The sequence below is a fragment of the Lampetra fluviatilis genome, chromosome 37 (genome assembly GCF_964198595.1).
Source record: "Lampetra fluviatilis chromosome 37, kcLamFluv1.1, whole genome shotgun sequence".
Lineage (NCBI taxonomy): Eukaryota > Metazoa > Chordata > Hyperoartia > Petromyzontiformes > Petromyzontidae > Lampetra > Lampetra fluviatilis.
The window spans coordinates 2,966,801-2,990,139 of record NC_136311.1 but is presented as its reverse complement, the minus strand read 5'-3'; the positions used below and the strand labels follow the sequence as shown (position 1 = coordinate 2,990,139).

The 23,339-nt window shown below is 50.8% G+C and overlaps 1 protein-coding gene across 4 annotated transcripts; it reads left to right on the top strand.

The window, feature by feature from the left end:
* Positions 1-774: 774 nt before the first annotated feature.
* Positions 775-23,235, top strand: MPHOSPH9 (M-phase phosphoprotein 9). Of its 4 annotated transcripts, none has more exons than XM_078873586.1 (24): positions 775-1,223; positions 3,966-4,209; positions 5,653-5,742; positions 7,526-8,268; positions 8,743-9,424; positions 10,427-10,544; positions 11,372-11,460; positions 12,159-12,254; positions 12,814-12,909; positions 13,278-13,666; positions 14,291-14,437; positions 14,971-15,058; positions 15,459-15,674; positions 15,786-15,833; positions 15,944-16,008; positions 16,145-16,252; positions 16,731-16,901; positions 17,465-17,697; positions 17,942-18,097; positions 19,166-19,274; positions 20,158-20,261; positions 20,491-21,023; positions 21,366-21,434; positions 21,881-23,235. In XM_078873586.1, the coding sequence occupies exons 1-24, from the start codon at positions 979-981 to the stop codon at positions 21,980-21,982; spliced, it is 4,941 nt and encodes a 1,646-aa protein (XP_078729712.1). In that variant the 5' UTR covers positions 775-978; the 3' UTR covers positions 21,983-23,235. The 4 variants fall into 4 exon arrangements, with proteins under 4 accessions (XP_078729712.1, XP_078729711.1, XP_078729713.1 ...); XM_078873585.1 differs by having other exon boundaries at positions 7,451-8,268; XM_078873587.1 differs by lacking the exon at positions 12,159-12,254 and having other exon boundaries at positions 7,451-8,268.
* Positions 23,236-23,339: the final 104 nt, after the last annotated feature.

Genomic DNA, 23,339 nt, shown 5'->3' with positions numbered 1-23,339 from the left:
GGGGGGAGGAGGAGGGGGAGGAGGAGGGGGAGGAGGGGGGGAGGAGGGGGGGGAGGAGGAGGGGGGGAGGAGGTGAGGAGGAGGGGGGGGGAGGAGGAGGGGGGGGAGGAGGAGGGGGGGGTAGGAGGGGCGGGGAGGAGGAGGGGGGGGGAGGAGGGGGGGGAGGAGGAGGGGGGGGGGGAGGAGGAGGGGGGGGAGGAGGAGGGGAGGGGAGGAGGAGGGGGGAGAGGAGGAGGGGGGGGAGGAGGAGGGGGGGGAGGAGGAGGGGGAGAGGAGGAGGGGGGGGGAGGAGGAGGGGGGGAGGAGGAGGGGGGGGGAGGAGGGGGGGGGGAGGAGGAGGGGGGGGGAGGAGGAGGGGGGGGGAGGAGGAGGGGGGGGGAGGAGGAGGGGGGAGAGGAGGAGGGGGGGGGAGGAGGAGGGGGGGGGGAGGAGGGGGGGGGGAGGAGGAGGGGGGGGAGGAGGAGGGGAGGGGAGGAGGAGGGGGGGAGAGGAGGAGGGGGGGGAGGAGGAGGGGGGGAGGAGGAGGGGGGGGAGGAGGAGGGGGGGGGAGGAGGGGGGGGGAGGAGGGGGGGGGAGGAGGAGGGGGGGAGGAGGAGGGGGGGAGGAGGAGGGGGGGGGGGGAGGAGGAGGGGGGGAGGAGGAGGAGGGGGGGAGGAGGAGGGGGGGAGGAGGAGGGGGGGAGGAGGGGGGGGAGGAGGAGGGGGGGGGGAGGAGGAGGGGGGGGGAGGAGGAGGGGGGAGGAGGAGGAGGGGGGAGGGACGTCGACTCCGGGCCACGAGGTGGCGCTGCTGCCCGGGCAGGGAACGGAGGCCGTTGCTCGGCTGCGCTGCCGTCCGGGGCCTCTGCTGCTGCTGTTGTTGCTGCTGCTGCTGTTGTTGCTGCGGCTACTGCTGCTGTTGTTGCTGCTGCTGTTGTTGTTGTTGTTGTTGCTGCTGCTGTGAAGGGAACCTGAGCTCCATTGCCCTGTCCCCGGCGAACATGGACGCGGTAATCGTGTCTGGGGCCGAGGAGGACGAGAAAGAGGAGCAGCAGCAGCAGGAGCAGGAGGAGAAGGGGCCTCCATCGCGGAGCTCGCCGGGGCTACACGGAGACCGAGGCCGCTCAGCTGATGATGGTGCTGATGCTGCTGATACTGCTGATGGTGCTGATACTGCTGATGGTGCTGATACTGCTGATGGTGCTGATGGTGGTGCCCACCTCGGCTGCGGCACGGACATACACAGGTGCTGCGCGTGTTCTGCTGCCACCGTGAATCTCGCGCTCACTTCGCGTGCCGGCTGCTCTCTCTCTCTCTCACTGCAACGTTACAATGGAGGTGTTTGGCACGAGTGGGAAGGGCACCTGGTGTTTGGTGCATGAGACTCGGCTTCAATGTCCTCTCGCCTGGTGATACATAGACACCATGTGTTCTGGAGCGTGCCTGTGAGCCCTTTGAGTCGTAATCGAGGGTTACCTCGATGGGCTGTTAATAGAGGACGTTCAGTGGGTGATGGGGTGGACTGTCAGGGGTCCTTTGAGACACGATTTGACATGTCTCATGGGGTCCTCATCTGGCTATAAATGAAAGGATGTTAACTGACTGGATCTACCTGAATCCCTCTGCAGCTGTTATTCGGATTATCTCATTTTGCCCTCATCTGGTTTTATGTAAATGATGCTGAATGCGTTCTAGAGCAGCATGTGGGATATTGGTGCCACGATGAGATCCGTCTCAATGTGCTCTCGCATGGTTACACAAAGTTAAGGATGCTTGACTGGTATAAGCCTGACTGGGGTAAACAAACAGCACGAAAAGTGATTTATGCAACCGGCCTGTGGAGTCAGCTCATAGCAAGGGAGGCACTTGGAGTGTTGTCTCCATGAGTTCTCACCCAGTGGCGATTCTAGTCCACGTTAAACTGGGGGGCATAAATCCATATTTTAAACTCTCCGTGAACATTCCAGTGGTTGTCCTATAGATACACGCGCACCCCACCATAGGAATGTGTAATTTCCACCATTGGCTCAGGGCAGTAAATTGGAGATGTAGCACCGCCTCAATGCTCATTTGAGCAGGAAATCACTTTGCCTTTTGGGTGGAAAATTCCAAATGCGGGATGAGACTGCAAGAGCAGACCTAGGACGTCAGGTGCCCACTGTGTAATTGCTGGTGGGATCAATCAAAAGGAAGCCACCGTGTGGTGGCATCAACAGCATTGGCCACGATGACCTCTTTAATATGAACACGAGGGACTTCCCAAGCCACAACCCAGTGGGGGGGCTGCCTGTGAACAGGAGTGGTGGGTGGGGAAGCATTGCTGTTCATTAGCAGTGCATGGGCTTCCATAGCTTCCTCCTAGCTGGGTACGAATGAGTGATGCTGAGTGAATTCTGGAACTGGCTCTAGGCATCTGAGCCAACTAGTGTTTACGAGGTATGTAAAGTAATGCATATGCCCCCAGAGATTTGGTGTCTTGTCAAGATTCGCAGTCGTAATTTGACCCAATAATTTATTTTATTTCTGATATTCTATCACCATCTAATTCGTATTGTTTCACATTGTCTGTCTCCTTTGTATGATTGTGTTCGCTTCATTAGCCTAAGTGTAACGTTAAAATATCTTATAAGTACATTTAGAATACAATTCTAATTCAGCAATCTATTATCACGCTCACGATTCAAGGCATTGTATAGTGAGTGCAGGGATCGTCTGTGATTGATGAGTCTGCATTGTTACGTAACCAGTGTTTAGTATTGGAGGGTGTTGGTATCGAAGCTCCTGTACTCGCGAGCTTTTGCCACCACCACGAGGCGCCACAGCGGAAAGGGACCCGTTGGATCGCATTGAGTGAAATGCGTTGTGACACATTCACGCGTTACCACGAGAGCCATTTTTTCATGAATCTCTCTTTTACGTTAAAGAGGCAACTCACATGGACACCCGTGAATACGCTTCCCAATTTAAACAACTGCAGAACATTTCTCATTAACAGACTAACCCTGTCATTGTTGATGAGAACAGAATGACAATTGCATCCGCTGTAGAAATGTGCAAAAGACGGTCCAAGCACTTTCACTGCTCATGCAGTAGAGCAGTAGACTCTCAGTGATTAGAATGTTAAAAAAAACGGCTTCAGTTCTTGGAAAGAGGCCCATATAGCCATTTGGCTCTGCAAAATCACGTGCACCAGTGTCTCTTCTTTTTTCTTAAAACAGAGTGATGCAGCTGGCGTAATGTTCTGGGATTTAAAAATATCCCTGCACCGATTACACATCCTGCAGCTTTGAGCAGCCACACCCAAAAACTAGCAGAAAAAATTACATTTTCTAAACTGATTTCGAAGTGACACACAACAATAACCAAGTTACAGCCTGCCAGCACCTATCTTCCCTAAACCCCTTCCCCAAACAAAACCAATTGATCCTTCTGCATTAGATTGGCTGTAAATCTCTGGTGCTCTGCATTTTACAATTTACTGCAGCCAAGGAACAGTGCATCAATAACGTAAGTGTTTTGTAACCCATTCTCCGATATATGTAAATGGTGAGATATTTATTTCCCACATTTACAAAGTTATTTTTTTTAAATACAGTATTTGTAGATCGGAAATATATAGATAATTCTGAAGACGTCAAGTATACTATGGTAGTACTGGATTACATAGTATTGTCAATTGAACAACTTTAATCATGTCACATGATTTATTAGAGCCATTCATGTAATTCATTTATCCAATGGCAATCGAAGCAGCAATGGCCACTTGAGGTTTGTAAAAGCCCGGATGTCTGTCGCCGGTGTTCAAGCATTGCGAGTGACGTCAAATAGCCCTGCCGATCTCGCGGATTGAGGTTTAAATCACTCAGTCTGATCCTGCGTTCACTCCCGTGCATTGCATCCACACCCCTGCGTCGCATTGTTCAGTGGGTGCTTTACACAAATTTGCATTGATGTCGACTGAATTTGCCTGACTGTTTCATTCGCCAAGACGGGGAGAATCGGAAGGAGCCCATCTGGAAGAAGGACGATCACCGACAGAGTTGAACGGAGCGACTTCGGGTGCCGGGACGTGCACAGGAAGAGCGTCGCAGGAGGAAGCGGCGTGTGGCTCCGGCTCGTCACGTAGCAGTGGCGGCGAGAGGTGTCCAGCCTCCTCCCTCTCCGCCCTGCTCGGCCACATCCTCACCAGCAGGGACGGGCCGGTGGTTGACGCGCAAACCTCCATCCCAGAGGTGCCGCTCACTCGCACAGCCTCATTTTCCACCGATTGTTTACTCGTCACCGGTCGGATTAGCCACATGACTTATATCGTCAGCCAAGGCGGCGAGAGCGATACTAGATATGGTGTTCCGGGTGCGGAAATATTTTCCAGGTCATTAACCTGGCTGAATGTATGCCCTGGCTGCTCATAGAGACAGATTCAGAATCTTTATTTATACTGGAGGAATCCGATGAGCTACAAATGTCCAGTAGACTCCTTTGTGTGACCCAGAAGCCTGACAGAATAATGTTCATGTAAAAATGAAATTTTTATTATTATTTTATTATTTCCCTTTCTACGCGACTTTACCGAAAGAACCAGGAATATGATTCCCTGCAGTCATGAAAGCTTTAAATATAAAATGTTCATGTAGTTGTGTAATCCACTCGACCCCTTCCTCAAAAAAATTAAAATGACAAAATGGTTGTGTTTTCCATAACCAGTTTACAGAGAGATGAATATTTTTTACACATTGTATAGCATTTGTGGTTCGTGTCGACATTTCCAAAGGGCAGGAAAGGTTAATACCATATTTTGCCCAAAATTAATGAAACACACAAATGTACAGCGTATGGGATAAATGCACAATAGTTTCGATTAACACTGTCATGTATACTGTTGGATTTAAATTATATTATTTTATAGTGTATTTTGGGCAATATGAGTGATAGTGCAACTTGTAAATGGGTTAATAATTAATGGTATTGGTGAAATATCTCTTTCCCCCTTGTTGCTAATACACCACAGTTATTTGAGCTGGGAGGGTGGGTACACTGTGTGCGTGTGGCCGGTGCATCATGGCACCGCCGATGCTCCATTAGGGCTGAGCTAGATGATGAAATAGAATCCTGTCTGCTAAGTGTGCTTGAGGCACGGCTAACATCGCCCACGGCTAACGGAGCCCTGACAGGCCCGACCCTGCAGCTCCGTACACGCTTTGCTTCCTCATAAACAATCCCTGGGTTTGCCGCTTTCCACCACAAATAATGGATGTGAGCTTCTTACTAACACCAACATTTCACTCACATGCCTGCGTGCTAGCTGTCATCGTGGTTTATAATAAGCTGAGTTTCGATTTAAAGCTTTCGTGACTGCAGGGATTCATCTTCTTGGTTTTTCGGTAAAGTTACGTAGAATGGAAAAAATAAAATAATAAAAATAAAACATAATCAAATAATTCTCACGACGTTTCGGCCACAACGCAAGTAGCCGTCCTCAGGTGGAGAACAGGTCTGTCGAGGAGACAGAGTCTGAAATTTCATTCAGACTCTGTCTCCTCGACTGACCTGTTCTTTACCGAAAGAACCAAGAAGATAAGCAGAGTTGTTATAAATGTGCATGTATGGCACCATCTATGTTGAGGTGTGGTGCACGCTGCTTTGCTTGTGGCCGTGTGATGCTGCTCGTGCGACAGGAGCGGTGGGTGCAGCTGTTTGAGCTGATGGAGCGACAGCACCAGGAGAAGATGGAAGCCCAGCAGCACCAGTACAAGCAGCACCTGCAGGTCGGCTGGTTGTTTCTTGTTACCTCGCAGTTACTGTACTGAGCACAGCCCCCGTGGACCCACAACCCAACGTGGCCAGCGGCAAGGAGCTCTGGTGATAGTGCAGCAGATTAAATTGAATAAAAAAATTGATGATTTCGAGCTAGGTGACGGGAACTTGAGGAAAAATAGACAGGGGTGCCACAGATAAGCATTGCGAGAGAGCAAGAAAAACATAAATGTAGTTTTCTGCATGATGGTGGTTGAACACAGTGTGGTGAGCGGGAAAGGTCATTCTGATAGAGAGTCGATCGGAGTAAATGAGTGTTGGAGCATTGATCAACTGGAGAACACATGCTTATTGGTGTGCTGTCAATTAGGCATGTAATGATTCGTTCCCTCGCATCCCGATGAATTATGACTTAGGATCATGATCCGATTCACGGATCTTTGATTTTTACCATTGTGGTGAATGTCACACCTCTAGTGACTGCAGGGGTCACTTGAACCCATTACATAGAACATATACGAACCGTAAATAATTAATTCGCACACGCACAATTTGGTGGATGTTTTGTGAGTGTAAGAATTGATTTTAATTGACGAATGGATATGTAGTTACATGGATACTGTCGATCAGTAACCGTCGCACATTGTCCAGTCAGTAAATGGCAGTTAATTTGGGATCGTTTGAAATGGGTAAGTGGACAGAGGGCACTGAGTGGATTGTCCGTTTTTCACAAGTGAATGCTGATGTCTGGCAGCTGCTGGGATAAGTGGGGCTCAGGGCCGGTGACCTTTCTGTGTGGAGAGGGACCAGTCTGCTCACGAATGGGCGCGGAATGCTCAGTGTGCTGCCCGCACTGCTTGGATGCACTCTTGATAATCCCGAGTGCTCATGAAACTTGCATGAGCTCAACATAATTTATGTATGCAGAGCATCAACGAGTTTTCATAGGGCTTTTAATTAGTTAGGCACACGGTGTACTTGGCCGCCATCGCGCACCGCTTCCTACTTCCTCGTGAAACGTCCTCCTCTAAGCTGGGAACATTTTCTTGCCGCCACATTAAACGGTGCCATGCATTGCAGTGAAGGTTAGGAAAAAGTTAACCTTTTAAACAGACATTACTATCACATCGCTTTTGAAGACACTGAACTAAAAGCGAATGTTCTATTCATTACTTACATGCTTTATTTATACACCAGGTGGAAGCCCATAGATACTAAACATCTCTTTTTCACCGAAGACTTGGGCCACGAAACAATATAGTAAATTTGTCATAAAAATTCGAAACATCTCACGTCATAAACTTGATCTCAACATCAACATTAAACAAGAATTAACGATAAAATATTACTGCCTGTGACCAAACCACACGAAACGCACTCGATCTCACCAGATCTCGGCAATGAAGCAGGATTGAGCTTTCATAGTGCTTTCATGAGCGACCACTGTGCGTAAAACATGAGTAACCACTGAGCGGGGCTACTTTGTCAGCAGAGGGCATTGTGGCAAAATCCATTGTTGTAATAGACTATGGGCCAAAGTCTACTGCTCTCCGCCTTCACCAGCCCCCGCACTGAACAGCGTGATAAAGTATGGTCCAATAACCCCCACGACCCACACGGTGTGGGGAGGCCCTCATCCAGCAGTAAACTGACGAAAGGGCTGCTTGTGTACAAAGCATTAAAAATAAATGCTTCCCCGTTTGTTTTTTGTTTGCTCAGATGCTGCACACCCAGATAGTCAACAGCATACACGAGAGGAGCCCTGACATCACCCCCAGTCACTCCTCTGTCCAGGAGTTGAACCTCACCACCTCGGAGTCGGAGGACGAGCGGAGCAAGGGCAGCACGCGGAGCGAGAAGTCACTTTCGCTGCGAGGTCTGTCGGAGGCCCCCGCCGGGTCCACCACCGACAATCGGGAGCTCCACACTCACCTCCACGGGCAGGCCCTGACGGCGGAAGGCTCGGCACATGGGGGGGCAGCTTGTAGCAACGCTCGCGAACACCTCGGTGCCGAGTCCCTACAGGGCGAGGGCTCTGACGATACGGAATTCAATCGCAGTAGCGACGGGTCAGCAACGGCGTACAGCGGAAGCTTCGGTGAGGCTCGGCATCTCGAGAACGTTCAAGAATCTCCACGAAGCTTGGCTGCATCACAGCGAATCTGCGCGGAGGGTGAGAATTTGTTCTCGGTCGGCAACAAAAATGGCGAACCGTTCGGCGGACTGGCGAGGAAAGAACAAACCGCGGGGTCTGCAGCGGAAACCTCGGCAGATGGAGCGAAGCAAAGTGCGGACGAGAGTCAGAAAGGTCTGCAGATTGAACACTTGCAGGGCTTCTCTGGTCACATGGGGTCTCAGGAGGACAGGGGTGCCGTGGCCCCAGATGTGTGTGTGACCGGAAAACTTTACCAGGAGAGAGGCCACCTGGCAGGCACAGTGGCTCTGGGACAGACCTATCGAGTGCTGAAACCTCCGGCTAGCACCGCTATGGTCGAGTCTGCAGATGACAGCAGAAACGCTTCTCCGACAGCAGAAAGGTGAGTGATGTACAGATGTGGTATTTTGAATTCAGTCGTATAGGAATAACATACTGTACTTAGATGTTACTGCCACATGTTGTGAGTCTTGGGCGGCAAGGTAACCAGGAGATGGCAGTAGACACTTGATATCCATCTGTCATGACATTTGAGTGTCACCCCTCTGTATGTGTGGGTTTTCTCTGGGCACTCTGGTGGTCTCCCACATGAAGCCATACACTCAATAGGAAATGGATACGCATCGGTACAGGACCTTCCTTAAAAGAGTCTTCAGACTCAGTGAGGCTTTCCTGAATAAATAAAGGTTATTGCAATGGTTAACTGGAAGATTAAAAAAGCATTGCATAATAACACTCATGTTTGATGTAGAATATACATTTTAATATTGGAATTTTTTGTAATATTTACAGATAATATAAGGTAAAAGCATGTAGTAATTTGTCTCTCGTGTCGATGTATGAAATGCATATCTAGACCCCTGACGTCTTGGGTGGAGCGGCAGAAGCAGAGGCAGGTGTGGCAGAAGGATGCGCCGGCAGGAGCAGAATCGGCAGACGGCCCCACGGGCCACGCAGGGCCCCGGCCTGTAGGCCCCATAATGGCTTCCCGGCATGACAAAGCCACCCAGTCGATCGCGCTTGACCAACCGCGGCATTCGGAGCCTGGTTCCGACGTTGCTCATTTCACTCCTCGTGGCACTCGTCCCGTGGGTCCCATCGCTTCCCCACAGCACCACGCTAAGCACACCGCCTCCCTGATCCCGTCGCTGAGCCGCGCCGGGCCGCTCGGTTCTGCCGCAGCCCAGCGGCACGGCGATCGGGCCCCGGCACACGGCGGCCTGACGCAGCATGCTGCTCGCTCGGTGGCCGATGAGGCGTTCCAGCAGCAACACGTCCACCTGGCGGCGGGCCCCGGCACTTTCCCGCACGGCGCCGCACAACCTCGGGGAGCGGTCGAGTCCCCACAGCATGGCACGCAATCCAAATGGGCCCTCGCTTCGGCTGAGCAGCATGACCGTGGGGCCCACGCGGGCCACACCGTTCCCCCTCATCTCGGCCAGCCTGTGCTTTCCATTGTCCCTCCTCCTCTGCAGCAGCGCAGCGCATTCCTGAGGCCGGCCACTTTGCCTGAGCACATGACAACGGCAACACAGCCAGTAGGTTTACCTGCACGCTTGCAGCATGCCGGCACATGGGCACACCCGTACTGCATCTCCGGAGTGTTCGCTTGGGGTGTAGCAATCCGCCAATTGATTCTTTAATATAACACATTATTTGGTGATGCTGCATTGGCAGTGGTGCACAAACATAATAAAACAACTCGACACATTGAGTTTTCTTATCACGTATGTGTTGAGTTTTCGTGAAATTGCATCTAGTTTATTAAGTTCACGACACGTGCATTCGATTCGTATGTTGTTTGTAATGAGTTTTCTCGACTGTTAGCCACTAGAGGCCATTACAGTCACTGCATGAAAAAATATTAATGAGTCAGATCACAACCCTGAATTGCGATGATCCATTGGATTGTTCGGGGGTGAGGGGTGTAAATCACCACATCTGTTAATATTCACCATGGGTCTCGCATCTTGTGGTGACATTCCATGTTTATTTGGACATCGTGATTTTAAGCGAGAATTAATTGATAGCATCATGTTTTATAATTAATTACAAATGCAGTACTGTGCATATAATTGGTGTGTGACCTCGTGTGATTGCCGTACGTTGAATGGCTTCTCGAATTACGGCGCTGTATAATTGTCATTAACATGATGACGTGCACTCCGTTTAGACAGTGAGCCTGCATGCCACAACACTATGCCTGCATGTCTTTAACAAAGCGCCAGTGTTGCAGCACCACTCGGTGTGATTGTGTGCGCATGTGTTTGTACTCTGCAGCACAACGAGTGGTGGCGCAGTGGTTAGCGTGCTGTGCTTCGAATCCAGCAACCCGAGTTCGATTCCTGCTCACAGCCAACACCGGTGACGATTATCTGAACTGGTGCTGGGTTTCCCCTAGGTCGATTCAGTGTAAACTTCGCCACTGGATAAAAACCCATCCCCTCGTGTACCGTGTCGGCCTTCATAGGTGCTCGCAAACAGCACTTGCCCAAACAGTCTGTCTAAAAATGGGGATTTTTATGTTTTGTGCTCTGCAGGCCTGGCTTGCATCGATGGCCCTCTCCCCGGTGTACAGAACCCCCGACACGTCGAAGGCCGACAGCCCTGACTCGCTCTCACAGAGCGAGCCCGAGTCCCGGGCGTCCCAGGCGTCCGGTAAGAGAGACGCACGTCCCCGCCCACGCGTTAGTCGTACGAGCCACGCGATGAGTGGCATGGAGTGGTCTGGGTGGTCATTTGTGAAAATTGTGTAGAGCCTTGAGGTGGCTGGGTGGCGGAGGGATCATAGCATTAAGCCGACATGGCTAAGCTTTCTAACCCAGGTTTTGAACTTTAGGTTTCAGCCACCAGTGATTAAACCTGGTTCTCAAGTGTAGCGAGTTGATGGTTTTAACGTCACCAAAAATTGCATGAAAAATTCGTGTTTTCACCACATTTGGCAACATTTCCGTTCTGAGAATTAAAATATCGTTTGGACTGCCATGCAGAAAACAGTTCACTGGAACGGAGTGTATGTGTGAAGTGCAGTGCCCCCTAGTGGGAATAAGAGGTTTCACAAAAGGGTTCTCAGAAAAATACAATTGCATTTATAAAACGCACGGTTTCGTATTATGTCCATTCATTATGGCATGAAGTTACCTTCTTGATTGGCACCTTGATTGAAAAAGAAAGATTTCTCCGAAGCAAAATTAGTAATGGGAGTTAAAGCTGTGTTGTGGTGTGTGGCACACGTGCCTGGACTGCAGGTGGAATGTTTGTATATATGTTGAACTTCTTTCGTACGATACGTAGCCAATCGTGCTAATTGGAAGTGTGGGGGAATGACAACAAACTGCGGCAGCTCCTCAGCCAGCATTTCATGGGCATCTGTGCATTGGGTATAGATTTACCTGTAGCCTTGTATTCACCACCTGCTTGTGTTGTTCATGGGACTTGGTGACGTTTGTTGGCTGATGTTGGTTTGTGCTGTGTTTCTGATTCAGACTGCTCACTTTGGCACAAGAGTCACTCCTTCGGGGCAGAGACGATGAGAAACGGATCCCCGCTCCACGGACGTCTGTCACAGATTCAGGTTCCGACTGGAAAAGCTGTAGGGCAACCGCACGTTAGACACGGCACTGGGGTAGTTTTATTGACATCCGAGAGCTCATTAGCCCAGTGCTGCTGCAGTTCTCCAATATCGGCTCACAAGCGACACGTTAATGTTACAGCTCGCACAAGTCACGTTCACGTGGGAAAGCTCTCCTTTCTAAATGTCAGCTCACACACGTCACATTAACGTGAGACAGCTCTCTCGCCCAGTGCTCCAGTGACAGCTCACACAACACATTCCCATGCTTCTGTCTGCTACTTTAAACTAAGCTCTTCCCATAGGTGGGCAGATGTCTCAGGGGTGAGAGCACTTAGACGGTACCGCTGAGATCCTGGATTCAAGTACAGGTTTCTGTTGCCTGTGATTAAATCAGGTTCTCAAGGTAGTGAGTTGATGGTCTCAGCCATGTAACCAATGACTAATTGTAGATCTACAACTTGACCGTCCATGGATTGCTGTCTGACACCGGCTAGTGCATTTCTTTCCGAGAGTTCCAAATGGACATTGTTCCAGCTTGAGACTTGCCGTGAACAGAGCGTGCGAAATGAAATGGGCAAAATAAAAATAGCTATTCCCTTTTGACTACTCTCATAGCACCTCGGAGCTTGATTTTCATTCTCCACCTCCAACCACTTCCTGTATTCTGTCTTCTTCTTCTTCCGCTCGACCAACCGCAGCCACCCGGCGTCTCCCTGCGTGAGCTCTACAGGGAGCGGAGGAGCAGCTCGCTAGACAGTCGGCACCCGGAGCCTTTTGGACAATTTGGCCCCGAGGTAGGCGGCCCTGTGCCGACCGGCGTATGTCGGTGCCGGTTCCGATAGCTTCACGGGGAAGCCCTCTCGCAGGTGGCCCAAGCGCCGTCTCGTAGCTTCAGCAGACTCGTGTGCCGCCAGTTCCGTGGCAGCACCGTTATAGTTGCCCCTCATCAAATGAGATCAAACATCCCAAATAAATTACATTATTATAAACTGGTTATTCAGGGTGTGTCCCTGTGCTTATTGTGCAGGTTGCACTGGTGTATGTGTGTGAAGCAGTGGTTTGTGCATTGCACTCAAAACCCATTCACTTGAGTTTGATTCCCAGTCATGGCTAACATCAATAGCAAGTAATGTCAAAGCCTGTCCTGAGCCTTTCCTAAATTTACTTGTCCTTAAATGTGAATGTGGTACGGTGTGTGAACATCAGCACTGGGGAGACAAAGGGTGTCATGCTGACCAAACCTTTAATTCAAGCATCATTTGGCCTTTATAAACCCTCACTAACATCACTTGCCTCGACAGTCTCTCTGGATACACAGGGGACCTTTGTCTTGGGCTGTGCGTGTGAATTAAGGCTGGACTTGGATTCTGGCTGGACGAGTCGCCTCTGTCCCCCGTGCTCCACGTGCAGAACACAGCTGTCTCCAGTGATGCTGTCGCTGCCTCTCAGGTCAGTCACAGGTTTGCTCAGACTCATGCCCTGCACAGAACTAGTGAACGACACGGACTGATTTATTGTCTAGTGGTTACAGGTGAGATTATATCAAATACAAATAATTTCTTCAAGATAAATCACTTGCACTCATTGCTGACAAGCTTTGGATAATTACGTGCTCATGGTCTGTGCTATACGCAGTTATTGGCGTGTTAAGTGAACGGGGCTATGTAAAATATTATTGTGGGCATTGATTGCAAACCAATGGAACGATGAGATGTTTTTTTTTTCTCGATTTGAAGTTTTCGTGACTGCAAGGATCCATACTCTTTGGTTCTTCCGGTTCTACGTGACTTTACCGATGAGATGTTTGTTTCATACAGAAGCAGAGTGCTACCTCTTCTCCCCATGGCAAGGCCGCCCAGGCGAGCGCAAATTACCAGGGCCAGGCTGATGTCAGAAAACGGAGCCAGGCACCTGCTTCACCCAAAGTGGCCTGCGCGACTCGCAAAACGCATTCCTGCGCTCGCAATGTGCCTGCGAAGGCCGCGCCGAGCTGCTCGGGGTCTCCAAGGCGCGGTGAGAATCTACCGCACTCGCTGCCGAGCGGGGGCTCCCCCAACAAGAGCGGGCGGCGCGCCGCGGCGAGCCAGAAGCGCGACAAGCGCACCGATGGCAACACGGGGGACGACACGTCGAGCTACGCCTGCTCAGAGAGCGACTGGAGCATGGAGACCTCGCCGAGCCCGCAGGACCCCGTGCAGCTCTCGCGGTGAGACTCGCAGCAGCTGCTCAAAGGAAGCCGCTGGTGGAATCATCGTGCGTGGGATTGCCACGTGTTTTTGTTGTCCATGGGGCTGGTGTACATGTGACGGTGATTATTGCTAGTTGTGTAGCAATGCATTTATTTATTCATTTCATTTGATATGCACATCCTAGGAGGTGGCTGGATAGCTGAGTGGCAATTGATATCTGAACTCATCCTGGGCTCCCCCTATGTTAAGCCTTGCTTGAGTATCTGGAGCAGCGTGTAAAACATCAGCACTGCGTTTACAGGCAGCCACGGTGTGGTGCTGGCCCTTCCACGCCCCCACCGTGCCGGCCTTCATAGGTGCTAATTATAAATTTGAAGCTTTCGTGACTGCAAGGATTCATACTCTTAGGGTTTTTCGGTAAAGTCACGTAGGTAAAAAAATAATAAAATTTAAATTCATAAAAGTAATAAAAAAAATCACGACGTTTCGGAGGCAACACAAGTCTCCGTCATCAGGTGTGACCGTCACAGCTAAATTTGCTGTATCAAGTGCTCGCTAACAGCTCTTGCTCCAACAGCCTGTTAAAGGCCACATGACGGATCTTTGTCTGTTGACGGCCGTGCTCGTGTGTTCCCCTCCAGGCTCCGCGTGCAGCTGCGGGAGAAGCACGCGCGGCACCTGGCGGACCTGCGCTCGTACTACGAGGGTGAGATCGCGTCGCTCACAGAGAAGCTGAGCAAGTCCAGCCCGCGCTCGCCACGCAGGGAGGCGCAGCGCGCCAGCCAGCGGCAAGTAGCACCACTCTCCACTCCCATGTGGAGCCTCGTGCTGTGCGGGAAAGACGTGGATGATAAAACCACAGCTGATTTTAATGTATGTATAAACTAATAACAGGCTAATAACAGGCCTGTAAAAAAATAATTAGGATAACGTTTTGGGTCGTCGACCTTATGGACCTTATGGACCTTCCAGGCCCTTGTTTTCTGTCAATATTTAAGTTGGTAAACCAGGGACTATTTTCATCAGCAAAGCATGGCCTGTTGAACAATGTCGCCGGATTGCCTGATGTTATGTTCAAGAGCCCTCGACAAAAAGCATGATGGGGCCCATTCAGCACAGTATGGTAAAATCGTACAAAATATGATGTGTTTTGATAACGAACCATCGTTTTCTACACTGCCACTGGCATATGTCGTGTTGTACAAAACAGAAAGAGCTAAGCATAAGTTCAGCAGTGCACCTGCTGTAGTAGGGTGTTCATCTGTCTTTCACTCGATGTGTTTATTTTTAATTACATTTGTTTCCGCTTTGTCTATCATAGGTGCGATGAGCTGGAGAGAGCCCTCAAAGTGACGCATCAGCGAATCCGGGACCTAGAACTGAGAAACCGGGAGCTTGAGGCTCAGCTGGTGAGTTGATCGCACAATTCTCACTCGCCACGATGTCACCATTAGAATGAGAGCCTGTGAAATGTGCCACTGGCTCTGGAGAGGGTGGTGCAGTCCCACTTATTGTAAAATGCACCGTGCTTGCTGAAAACATTTGGAAGAGGCACGGTGAGCATCAGGTTTCGTGTTAAATTATTCGTGGCAAAAGGGCCGACCCCTGCTGTGTGGACCCGAGGTCAGTTGGAGGGATCTCAAGATATTGTTCCGTGATATCCGCTTCCGTGGGCCGTTCTCCAACACGAAAGTCCGCACTGTTCTGCGAGAGATCCGAAATAAAATTCTTCGTGGCACCGTGCTCGGAGCGGCGCACGCTCGGAGCCGCGAACGCGAACCTGACGGGGCGGCGTGGCGGCGCGGGCAGACGGAGTGGCGCGAGCGCTACGAGACGGCGGCGGTGGCGGCGCGCGCCATGCAGCAGCGGCTGGAGGAGGCGCGTGCGCACGTGCGCCAGAGGGAGGGGGCAACGCTGAAACTGCAGGCGCGGCTGCGCGACGTCGAGCACGCCTTCGAGACGGCCTACAAACTGTCGGACGACAAGGAGGCGCGCATCCAGCGCGAGCACAAGATGCTGCAGGACGTACGCACGCACCTACCCCACCCACGCGCCCCCCCCCCTCATGCAGAGTTGCGCGTGGACACTTCTCATCATGTGTAAACGTCGACATTTAAATCAATTTCCTTCTTGCAGCTGCTGGCAGAATACGAGTCGCTGGCAAAGGAGAACGAGCGAGTGAAGGTACGTGACGTGCGTTTGCACGGTCGGTAGATTTCTCTTTGTATGCCTCTAAATAAATGATACTGTTCAGAGCAGCTTTCTAATCGATGCCACCATCTTATTCTACGCAGGAGGCACTTAGAAACACAGAGGACAAGCTCTTTGATGCCAACAATGAGATCTCGGAGCTGAAAAGGTGGGTTCGGATTCATGTGGAGGCGTGTCACTCTCCAGCATGTGTCCTCACACTACGACTACTGGCTTCGCGGTATTTGTCCAAAGCTCCCGCTGCGCTGGGCCAACCGCTGGCGTCGTCCTCGCCCTGTGCCCAGGATGAAGTCTCGCCTGGAGGCCCAGATAAAGCAGATTGAGCACGAGCACGTGACCACCAAGGCACGCTCCAGCGACGGCATCTCCTCGCTGCTGCACATCAACTACAGGTAGCGATGCTCAATGGTAGTACGCACGATCATTCGCAGTGTGATCACAGGTATTAATACAATATATTTGTAAGACATTCTCGCACAGAAGCAGATATCTCCGAGCTACCTCTGAGAGCCCTTCAAGTGACATTGCATCGAGATATTAGGAAGCAGCACTTTCCCACCCACTCTGCCATATAAGAGTCATATTTATTGCATGACAGTCAAACCGATATTTATAATTGCCAGAGCTGGGATTTGGCCAAAATTAAGTACTAGAAACAAGTTTTAAAAGCATGATGTGCATGCGTTATTTGTGGGCGGGCTGAGAACCCGGTTTAGTTACTGATAGCTGCAGCCTTGATTGGAACTCTGGATCTCAGTGGCGCTGTATAAGAGCTCTGACCTCTGAGCCACCCGGCCACCTCTGAACCACGCACATTTTGAATGTCCACGCTCGCCGCCGTGCATACGTCGCTTTGTCGTCTTATTTCAGCAGCAGCAGCCCGGCCGTGGTGGAGAGCGGCGTGTCTCCTCCGGCCGGCGACTCCCCCAGCAGCCGGCGCCGCTGGCTCACGTCTCGTCGTGACTTCTCTCTCTTCACTGGGGAACCGGGCCCTGGGCCGCCGCTGGGCGGCGATCACCCAGGATTCTCTCTGTCTGAGAGGTGAGTGCATGAGGGTCACATCGGGTCATCGCCATCATCATCATCATCATAACAGATGCTTCAATGGGAGCCTATTGGCCTGGCTTCTTTACGATTACAACCGTCATGCAATCTTGCAACCGTAACCCTTTACCAGACATCCACTGCGATGACATCTGCTCCGATTAGCACCTCCAATTAGCAAGGGTGGCTAACATACATACGTATATGCTTGTGGTTAGAAGCTAGGCGGATTGTTGCATCACAGAACCATGACAAGAGATGGTGACGGCCTGGGGAGGCCTTCATCCAGCAGTGAATTAATCACGGATGATGATGATGATTACAGGGAAAGATCAAATACAGTGATAACGGCTGTAAGAACAGCACCCATTTGGACTGTAGCAATGCTAAAGCGCAGGCAGTGAAAGGCTACTTACCGCTTTGGCAATAACAAATCTTACACATTTAAGTTGGCTGAGTATTTTACAGATAGCATTCCCCACTGAGAGTTATCGCATGGCTCAGTTGCTGTGGTATGAGGCAGGGCTGTCTCCTCACTGGCTGTGGTGATGTTATCCCAGAATGCACTCCCCGCCGGAGAAGGATGACACCCGGCTCCAGACGTCCCCAGACAGCCCTGCGGGTGCGGCAGCCGCGGTGGCAGTTCAGGCCTCGATCCCGCCGTTCCTACGCCCGTTCCCTGGCAACAGGGACAAGGGCAACGGCACCGATGACGGGGAAGACGCAGGGTCCCGGGAGGGGCCCCCCCAGCATCCGCACCCCCCCCAGCATTCGCACATCCAGGGCATTGGAGGTGCGCCAGCAGCCGATCTGTCCGTGACGCCCGTGGGTTTGAGTGGAGTTTAATTCGGTCACTGTGTCTTGTACGTAGTGTTTTTTGCACATCTTTCACGCTTGAGCTAATGTGAGGTTATTGTGTCAATGGGAAGTTCGGAATGGTTGTGTGCGGAGCGTGGCCGTTGAGATCGCCTAAGCGCGTGGAGTAACGAGTTGTCCTCCAGGCAAGGGTGAATGCGAGTAGAGTGACGTGTTTGCAGACGGAATCGGGCTAGTGGGGGTGGCGGGGAGCCTGGCCAAGCGGGACCCGCCCAGGGGGGGCGGTAAGGAGGGGAGAGGCCGTCCGCTCGGCTCGCCCCCGAACCGGCGCTCCTCTTCGGTGCCGCCTAGCGGGCGTCAGCACCATCCGTCGCCGAGTACGCCCCGCACGACGCCCGCCGCATCAAACCTCCATCGTCGCCGAGCGGCCCCGCGGCACTCGCCGCATGCCGGCCGGGAAGCCCCGCATGCCTCCTTCCCCTGTGCCTCTCATTCCTCTTTTCCACTGTAAAACCGTGTGCCAAGGCAGCCCAGTTTGGCTGGGGGGGTGGCGCTCTAGGTTATTAAATCCTTTATATTAAGTTCACTTGCTTGTGCGCTTACGACCGTGCAAATCTTTCAGACGTTTTTTAACCCACTTCCCGTGATCCAATCGAGAAAATTTTTTTCCTAAATTTTCCACTTTTTAGGAAATTTTTTTTTTCATATTTAATTTAAAATACCAATGTGATAAAAATGAAACTCTTACTCAAGAAAAACAGAAATGAATAATAAAATAAAACCGATGCCACGCATATAAAGAATTTATAGTGAAAAACTTTGTTTTTACGGGTTAATTTTTTTTTCCACTGCAAAATCCCCTGACGTTACACGCGACGAACGAGGCGAGATGCGTGTTGGTGACGCGGCGATGCTGTGTTCGAGTTGTACTGGCTGCTGTCACACGCAAGGAATGCGTCGTTAGCTCTACCCCTGGCCCTGCTTGTTCCGGAGTCAGATTTACATTTCCTAATGAGAATAATGTTATAACAGATTGGGATCAGCACGGCGCAGCAAATAGCCAGTGGAAAAACCACCCTTATCGTGCAGGCTCGGCTCGGAATGTGTCAGTGGAAAAGAGGTGTAAGTGTAAGTGCTTGCTGTGTGTGGGGTCTGTGTCCTATGAACCCCAGTCTTGAGCCCTCTTCACCCATACGTGGCCGTCATCATCCACACAACCTTTCATTTTGTTTGTGCAACTGTTAAAGAGACAATTCGTCTGTTCGAAGCATGGCCATTTTCAATCACATAACCAATTAATAATGAATACCACGTTATTAATTGGATATAACTTGTTTAAGCATACATACTTTGTATTTTTAGAGCTTGCTTATTAAAAAGCTGGGCTCCGTCTAAACAAACATCATTCTTCCATGTCCCCGTGTTGCCCTCTGCTGTATATGAAGCCAAGCAGGCCTTGTCCAACTTCCCGTCACCCAAAAGGGGCAGTCCCATGAGGGACCTCTCGCTGGGGTTCAGCCGTCTGCTCGGCAAGGAGGAGGGGACGCCCACCAGGTACATGGCCGTGGGGGCTTCGGAAACCAAGGGGCAGAGTAATTAATAATCCAAAACTATAGAAGCACTGCTTGTGCGTTATGTGTTGAGGTGGGCTATTTTATTATCTAAGGAACTGTTCGCTACTGATTATCAGATTGATAACTTTTTAAATTTGATAGCACGGAAATAGTTGTGGAAAGTCGCCTGTGTTCCCACGTATGCCGCTGGACGGGAGGTGATAGGCGGCGGGGCTTGGTGACATAATGGGTGTCGCGTGTCAGGGAATTCCTGCCTTCGAGAGGCAGGATGTGCGGGTGGTCACCATTTTTAAAGGGCAAGTGACCACAGAAAAATATTTGATTACAATCTTTAAACAAATTATTGATTTCACGGACTAATAGTTCAAGTCATGTGTTTGTCATGGATAGGGTGAGTCGTGGGCCCAATAAGAGGGTGGTGGCGGGGGGTCAGTGAGAAATGGAAGAATGGGAGCTCTTAACGTGGGAGCGCCAGGCAATAATATAAAATTCAATTAAACCTTCAAAGCTGGTTTAAAAGTTTCTAAAGGCAAGGCAACAAACTGTAAAACACAATGCATATTCTTTATTGCTTTTTCTAATTGCTTAGATGGAAAATCAAGGCCCTGTAAATCTGCACGTTCAAAAATCTGAACTTCAAACGGTGCCAGAATGGCTGCTGGGAGGTCTGCCCTCTGTGACTGGACTTCGGATCTGTTTAGAAACCGTTGAGCCAAGTGGTGCATCTCTGGCTACGCTTGTGCTGCTGTGATGCATCTCCGGCAGGGATCCTCGTTTTGCTTTGCACCTGGGTTGGCACGGGGGCGTGCATTGGCGGTGGGGTTGAGTGTATTCCACGTGCCCGTCCTCGTGTGCATGTGCAGGTTTGACATTCAACTCAGCTCTGTAGATCAGCCCTGTCCACCGACTCCGACGGCCAGTCCCCGTAAGCGGCTGCAGTTCATCCCACTGCAAAACATTTCTACTGGTGAGATTTACTCCTGCTACTTTTATACCGCTTATGCGAACATCAGCCTCTTAATTAGCCCTGCTAATTGTAAACCTGAAAGCATCGGATCTGATGGCTGGCTTGTGATGGTGTAAATTGTGTACTCCTCACCACTACCTCCTCGCAAGTTGATGAATATTCGTGATTCGCGGTCGTGTGCCCGGTGCCAGTGTGTACGTTTCACCAGGGAGTCGCTCTGTCTGTGCAGCCACGAGCCCGGTGTGGAGCGATGGTGAGGGTGCGCGTCTGTCCCCGCGTGTCGAGTCGGCGCTCTGCGCCGTGCGAGCCGGGACCGTGACGGCGCGCGCCGCCTGGGAGAGCGACGGTGCCGCCGCGCTGCTGGCGCAGGGCGGAGGGGCCTCCTCCCACAAGCCGCCCACTTCCTCCTCGTCGCGGACCAACTCCCATTCCACCGGAATGGCTGGGGGAATCCTGCCTTCCCGACAATCGAAAGCGGTTCAGACGAAGGCGGGGACCCCCGGGTCTGCGCCAAGTCCGTCCAAGCCGAGCGGCGACCAGGCCCAAGGGCAGGGCCACCAGGGGAGGGACCTCCCTGCCGGGCCGAGCAAACAGGGGGCGGCTGCCATGAGCGGGGGCCCAGCGAGGCCTTACCCCACGGCAGGGGTGAAGCCGGTGGTTCTGTCGGCGCCGTACGAGACGGAGTTTTCGGTGCAGGAGCGCATGCGCACTCTGGGGCGGTTGGAGAAACAGCTGGACGAGCTGACTCTGGAGAAGCAGCAGGTGATGAGGACTGGTGCTCCCCACACACGATGTGCGTCGAGGATTTTACCATCTTCCGTTTGACCTTGTTTTTGATTATTAACACTTCAGCAAAGGTTGATGCGTTTATGCACCAACGTTTGCCTATGATGGAAGACACAAACCAGCTGCCTGCAAGCTTCCATTTTGCTTGTTGGAAAGTTTAAACAACCATTGCATCTGCATGATTTTTAACCTGTTATTGGATGTAATCTGCTCCTTGTCCCCAGTAAGTGTTCACCCCCCGATAACAGCCAGGTTTATGTAGCACGCAGCAGTGCGCTCTTGCCTCGGTCATCAGCTCAGCCTCCGTGTGCCTTGCAGATCGAGTCGGCGTTAAGCCGGATCCCTTCCTCTGGAGGACGCGTCACTCGCCAGATCCGCATGGACAAGGTACCGCTTCCAAACGCACTCGTACAAAGTGGTGCCGTTGTAGTAATAGGTTTTTACCCTTTCAACTGGTACAAAACTGACACCTTTATACAAGGGATCATGTTTGCAATAACCACAACACAAGCAGTCAAAATTCAAACAAAAAGAAACAACTCTGATAATGATATGCACTGTCCTTATCATTATCAGAGTTGTTTCTTTTTGTTTGCATTTTGACTGCTTGTGTTGTGGTTATTGCAAACATGATCCCTTGTATAAAGGTGTCAGTTTTTGTACCAGTTGAAAGGGTAAAAACCTATTAGTATATTTGCCACTGGTAAAGGAGGTCTCATAGTGGTGCCGTTGTGTTCATGTATTAATTAGAAATGACGAGATGGATACCACGCCGTCTTGATAGTTTGCGCATGAGATGTTATTGCGCTTGTGCCACTGGCGCTGGCATGCAGGACGAGCTCGAGGAGCGGCTGGAGAAGGTGAACCGCGAGCTGGGCTCCGTGCGCATGACGCTGAAGCGCTTCCACGTGCTGCGCTCCTCCAACAGCACGTGACGGAACCGCCACTTCTCTCCACGTCCCATCTCCTGCACCGCGTGCACCCGCTAGCGCCACGTGGTAAAAACTCACTTTGTGAGACGGAGATGCTAGCCGTGCCACCGCCATCACTGCAGCAACTGTTCAGTCTCTACCAGTGCGGCACACGCTCAGTGGTATAGCTATCGAGTGTTGCAGGTGGTGCAACTACACTGGAGCCCATGGGCAACATGAGCAACATGAGCCCAGGTGCTGGGGTATGGAGAGGGTAAATGTAATTTCTTGCACCAGGCCACCAATGCCAACTATGCTACCCCACTGCTCGCGCTGGCACTTATCTCACTGAACAAGCCTTCGAAAGTGTAGAATGTCTAGCTATTGAATAGCACTGGTGTACAGGGTTTTATATTTTGCAGCCAACTCATGTAATAACAGCCTCTTTTGTACCATTTGCTGTGTTGCAGTTTGCGAGTTTTCAGTCGTATTTATATTTGCAGAGGTAGTCTGTGGTGTGATTATATGGAGTGGATTGATTATCAACCTCTAACAATTAAAATCAAACGTTGTTAAGACCTCAATGACGATGCAGCTAGTTTGGATTTTTATATGAAGCTAATTTATGTTAATATTTATTTACTTTTTACATTCTATGGCGTTGCTTAACATTCCATTTACAATGCTAATAAGAAATGGCTATGAGCAGGCATTCAGATGTGTACAGGGTAGCACAGCAGTCAAATGTCCAGTAATTTCAGTAATGACGATGCCGTGTGTAACAAGTTATCTTTGGTGTGCTTTAGTCTTGTAAGCCACTGTGTTGTAAAGTTGTAATACATAAAGTGTTAATGGAATACGACCCAGCGAGTACCAGACATCTGCCTTGCCTTATAGACCATTGCTATGTATGCACCAGTATGCACTCATTTCCAAATTAATTTGTAATGTTACAATGCACACAAACTTGTAATGTTACAAAGCACACACGACAGTGTAGGATATGAATCGCGGCGATTTGTTCACAGAACTTCAGCATGGCTATTGTTGCGCTGTGCAGCACTTGTATGCTTTGCCGCTGACTGTTCTGGTCGGCAAAACCTGTGTGCAGTTGTCTTGGTTAGATACGCGTGCTGTGGATTAAATGCACTGAACATTTTTTGCAATAAATGGTTTGTACTCCAGAGTTTTCTATGTACAATGGCCACGATGAACAGTTACCAGAAACCCCTGCCAACCATTTTAGTGTTCGGCAGTTGAACTAATGCGAAATCACGTCACGTCTCACCATGTAGATTCTGGATTTGAAGCTTTCGTGACTGCAAGGATTCATACTCTTAGGTGTCTTTTCGGTAAAGTCACGTAGGTAAAAATAAATAAT

What these genes read in the sequence shown, in the direction of transcription:
- MPHOSPH9 (XM_078873585.1), top strand. Translation starts at nt 979, where the DNA reads ATGGACGCGGTAATCGTGTCTGGGGCCGAGGAGGACGAGAAAGAGGAG. An exon ending in GCTTCTCCGACAGCAGAAAG is followed by an intron (nt 8,269 to 8,742) that starts GTGAGTGATGTA and finishes ATGCATATCTAG; the next exon opens with ACCCCTGACGTCTTGGGTGG. An exon ending in AGGAGAACGAGCGAGTGAAG is followed by an intron (nt 15,834 to 15,943) that starts GTACGTGACGTG and finishes TATTCTACGCAG; the next exon opens with GAGGCACTTAGAAACACAGA.